The sequence below is a fragment of the Tuber melanosporum genome (genome assembly GCF_000151645.1).
Source record: "Tuber melanosporum whole genome shotgun sequence assembly, scaffold_1, strain Mel28".
NCBI lineage: Eukaryota > Fungi > Ascomycota > Pezizomycetes > Pezizales > Tuberaceae > Tuber > Tuber melanosporum.
The window spans coordinates 217,003-221,490 of record NW_003298755.1 but is presented as its reverse complement, the minus strand read 5'-3'; the positions used below and the strand labels follow the sequence as shown (position 1 = coordinate 221,490).

The 4,488-nt window shown below is 49.4% G+C and overlaps 3 protein-coding genes; 2 read left to right on the top strand and 1 right to left on the bottom strand.

Moving 5' to 3' along the window:
- Positions 1-347: 347 nt before the first annotated feature.
- Positions 348-1,517, top strand: GSTUM_00003841001 (uncharacterized protein; the record flags this gene model as incomplete). The annotated part of the gene is made up of 3 exons (XM_002835050.1): positions 348-636; positions 754-854; positions 945-1,517. The coding sequence occupies 3 exons, from the start codon at positions 348-350 to the stop codon at positions 1,515-1,517; spliced, it is 963 nt and encodes a 320-aa protein (XP_002835096.1).
- A 100-nt stretch (positions 1,518-1,617) lies between these two features.
- GSTUM_00003840001 (uncharacterized protein) lies at positions 1,618-2,216 on the bottom strand (the record flags this gene model as incomplete). XM_002835049.2 has 3 exons in its annotated part: positions 1,618-1,850; positions 1,921-2,091; positions 2,151-2,216. The coding sequence occupies 3 exons, from the start codon at positions 2,214-2,216 to the stop codon at positions 1,710-1,712; spliced, it is 378 nt and encodes a 125-aa protein (XP_002835095.1). The 3' UTR covers positions 1,618-1,709.
- Positions 2,217-2,381: 165 nt separating this feature from the next.
- Positions 2,382-3,937, top strand: GSTUM_00003839001 (uncharacterized protein; the record flags this gene model as incomplete). XM_002835048.2 has 2 exons in its annotated part: positions 2,382-2,649; positions 2,753-3,937. The coding sequence occupies exons 1-2, from the start codon at positions 2,512-2,514 to the stop codon at positions 3,935-3,937; spliced, it is 1,323 nt and encodes a 440-aa protein (XP_002835094.1). The 5' UTR covers positions 2,382-2,511.
- Between the last annotated feature and the right edge of the window lie 551 nt (positions 3,938-4,488).

The window sequence follows — 4,488 nt, the reverse complement described above, 5'->3', positions numbered from 1 at the left end:
AACAGAGAATTACTAGCAGAATCGCAAAAAAAAAAAAAAAAAAAAGATAAAAATGCTAAGAATACGCTTAATAATTAGGATGGGCAATGGCCGCATGTACAGGTTTATCGCGACCGGAACCATACCTCTCATACCACAGCTCCATTATTAGTTGAGACAGATGTTTGGAGGAACCTATCCCGAAGCCATTCCCCCGAGTGACCACTGATGAATATAAGCCAACAGTAACTATCACTAACCGGGTAACCCAAATACCCATTAAACTTACCTATCCCACTCCACAATTCCACCCCACGACTCAATCAAAAATCCCACCACGCCATCAAATCAAAAGCCAAAAAATTGAGATGCCCTTCGCACAACTAGTGATTGGCCCCCCCGGCTCAGGGAAATCCACCTACTGCAATGGCATGTACCAGTTCATGTCTGCCATCGGGAGGAAATGCTCAATCGTGAATCTTGACCCGGCAAACGAGAAGACGACGTACCCGTGCGCACTGGACGTGCGTGAGTTGATCACGCTGGAGGAGGTCATGGATGAGGAAGGATTGGGACCGAACGGCGGGATTATGTATGCGCTCGAGGAGCTGGAGGGGAATGTGGAGTGGTTGGAGGGGGGGCTGAGTCGATTGGGTCGTGAGTTAGCTTTTTCCTTTGTTTCTTTGTTTCTTTGTTTCTATGTTTCTTTATTTCTTTATTTCTTTTATTTTGGAGATGGGTTGTGTCGGGGGCTAATGCGGGAGAGGAGGGTAGAGGATTATGTCTTGTTCGATTGCCCGGGGCAAGTAGAGCTCTTCACGCACCATGCCAGTCTTAGGAATATTTTCTTGAGGATACAGAAATTGGGGTATAGAGTCCGTTTCTCTCTCCCCTCCCTCTCCCGCTCCCTTCCTCTCATTGAGACCTTCCTAATAGCTCCTCTTGCTAACACCGCGAATAAATAGCTAGTGGTAATACACCTAGTAGATTCCCACTACTGCGCCGACCCATCAAAATACATCTCCGTCCTTCTCCTCTGTCTCCGCTCAATGCTCCAACTTGACCTCCCACATATCAACGTTCTGTCAAAAATCGACCTGATAAACCAATATGGTCCGCTGGCTTTCAACCTTGATTTCTACACAGAGGTGCAGGACTTGACACATATGCTACCGTTACTAGAGGAGGACCCCCGACTAAAGAAATACGCCAAGCTGAATGAGGCGATCGTGGACCTTGTCGATAGCTTTGGCTTGGTCAGTTTTGAGACATTAGCGGTTGAGGATAAGCTCAGCATGACGCATATGCTACAGGCGGTTGACAGGACCGGCGGGTATGCTTTTGGAGAAGCGGAAGGCGCTGGCGATAATGTTTGGACACTGGCGATGAGAGGAGGGTGGGGGGTTGGGATGTCTGCACAGGATATTCAGGAGCGGTGGATAGATAATCGAGAGGAGTATGATGAGTTTGAGAGGAAGCAAATGGAGGAGCAAGCTGCCAAATCTAAAGCCGAGGCGGAAGCTGATGAATTCGTGTAACTTAATCACAACATCCCGGAGTTCCGTGGGCATGGGCTTTAATGATCGCTGAAAGGGGGCACGAAGCGGGGGAACCCATATTGATTGTGTAATGGTATTAGTAGCTTTATCCCACAATTTTTACCGCATCCATAGTCCCTATTTCATACGTGCTCCCTTTCAACAGAATTCTAAGTCAACCCCCCCCCCCACCTATTCCCCAAATAGCCTCCTCACCCTGCGTAGCACGCTGTCCTTCTCCGGATCGTACGGGTGGTCTTTAGACGGGATTTCCAAGACCGCCGGGAACGCTGCTGTATATGTGTCGACCCTATAGCGAATCTTCTCCGCAATCTGTTATTCGCCCCCATCCATCAGCTTCCCCACCTCCTACCGTCACCGGCTCGCACCCCAAGATCCATACGTGTTGATTGATTAACAAAATTCCAATATCCTTCCTATTGACAAACTCGTCGAAAGCCTTCTCGATCTTATCCGTCTCGATCTTCGTGTCAACGACAAGGAAGTTCTTGGTGACATTCGGCGGAGCTGTTACATGACCTATGCCCGCGAGCAACAAGCCGGTAACAGTGTCCTGTTACGATCAGCGTTTAATGTCCAGACAAGGTGAAGAACGGATAATGGGCAAACCACCTCGTCACCAATGACAGCTATAAACTGTCGGTCTTTCGAAACTTGAGGACTAGAAGATGAAGCCATGTTTGTGTGTTATTATTGGAGGGGTTGGCACCCACAACTCGTTGGGAGGATCGTCGACGTAGATGGCGCCAAGATAACATCCCGGTCGCGCCCCTCATCCACTAAGAGTTGTTGACAGTAGAATCTGATAAGAAAAAATGTTCGAGATGACAACCCCGCCATCCACAGGGAGGATAGTATAAAGTTCACCCCAAACACCCAACTTTCTACATACCCACAAACAAATACCACTGCTGGGTCCAATTTAACTTGAACAACCTAACAAAAAAGAACAAGAGAGCGCATCCAGAGCAAAATGGGCAGCAATTCAAAAACAAAAATGGACCTCGATCCCGACCCCGACTCCGACTCAATAGAAACCACCTCCGTTCTCCTAGGCTATGCAGAGAAAGAACCCACGGACGATACCTACAGCCATCTCGGTGGTAAACCAGTAACACTTCCCTCCCTTCCTTTTTCTTTTCCCTACTTTACCTCCTACGAATGCCCACGAATTCAGTCATTCATTAACTCGTAGACTGTTGCGTGATTTACAGACATGGCTACACCCCAATTCCCCCCCAGATGCTCGACTAGCCAAGTGCGAGCATTGCGGCAAGATGATGTCGCTACTATTACAACTCAACGGTGAAATCACCGAGAGTCCGCACGCGAGAATGTTCTACCTGTTTGCTTGTAGGACAAAGACATGTCGATGGAGGAAGAACTATGCAAAAGTGCTTCGAGCAGTGATGCGCTCTGCGGATGTGCCAGAAGAGCCTGAGGGGTTTGTCGATGTTCCCAAGAAGGAAGACTTTCCAAGGCCGGAAAAGCAGAAGGTGGAGGCGGTTCAGCATGGGGATTTTCTCTTTGGCGGATCGTCGAAACCAGCTGCTGGATCGAATCCGTTCTCTATGGGGTCCACAACGAGTAACTCAAATCCTTTCTCCACAAATTCTACAACGAGTAATGCGAACCCTTTTTCTTTATCCACTACCACCCCAACCCCACTCTCCCCACCCCCAGAACAGCAATCGCTACCCGCGGATCCACAAACCGGTACAAAATCCTTAACAAAGTCCTTCGCTCAGGCCCTCAAACTTGCTGAAGACGGCGTCCCATCCCACGAAACTGGGGCCACCAAGTACTTTGGCCCTGCCGAACCCTGGCCCGAGAAACTCCCCCACGAATACCCCCTCTTCCATTTAGACGCCGAATACGAAGCTGTAGAGAGAACCACCGGGCTCAAAGCCCACCAACTCAGAAAGTATGAAAGACTGATGTCTCAGACGGGGGATGATGATGACGAAAATGAAGGCGGCAAGTCCGGACAGGACAACAGCACCCCTTCCAACGATCAGATCGACGACGACGTATTCCAGAGATTTGCCGACCGGATAGCTAATAATCCAGAGCAGGTATTGCGCTACGAGTGTGGGGGCACGCCGTTGTTCTACGCTGTGTCGGATGATGTCGGAAGGCTTCTGAATCCGAATGATGAGGGGTTCCTCGCTACGCGGATACCCAAGTGTGGGAATTGTGGAGGCTCCACGAGGGTGTTTGAGTTTCAAATCATGCCTCATGCTATCACTGTTCTTGAGGGCGATGATGAAGGGTTTGACGGAATGGATTGGGGGACTATTATGGCCTTCACGTGTAAATGCGTACCAAAGGCTCTGGATAGGAATATGGTTGGCTATGTTGAAGAGCACGTCTCTGTGCAGTGGGAGAAACAGAGGTAGTCTGACAAGTTTGTCCTAACAAATTTATATATATATATTTAAAAACTGCTCAAAACACCCACAAAAAAGTTCATTAGCTGTATTGTGTACTATACCTTGTCTCTCAGAGCTGGTATTCATAACGCTGACTCGAATTTTTGTTTTTATATACCCTTTGAAAAGAAACACATCCCCTCCCTCTCTCCTCTCTCCCCCACAAGGCCAGAAACAAAAAGTTGCAAAAAAAAAAAGAAACCCCCACACACAGCGCTCCATCCACCCATTTCCAGCAGAAAATCTAAAAACCCCTCCCACCACCCCTCCCACCCCGTCCCCTCCCACCGCCACGTCCACCGCCCCTACCTCCACCACCCCTACCCCCGCCCCCACCGCCCCTCCCGCCCCTAACCTTCTCGCTCTCCTTCCTCGCCTTATTCTTCGGCTTCGGCGCATCATCAATCAAGAGTGTATCCAGCGGCAACGAGTCCGGAAGGATGAAGTAGCGAATGGTGGCGCCGCGGATGTTGATGGTGTCCACCGACGTATACCGGAACTCCCAGATTTCCGCATTA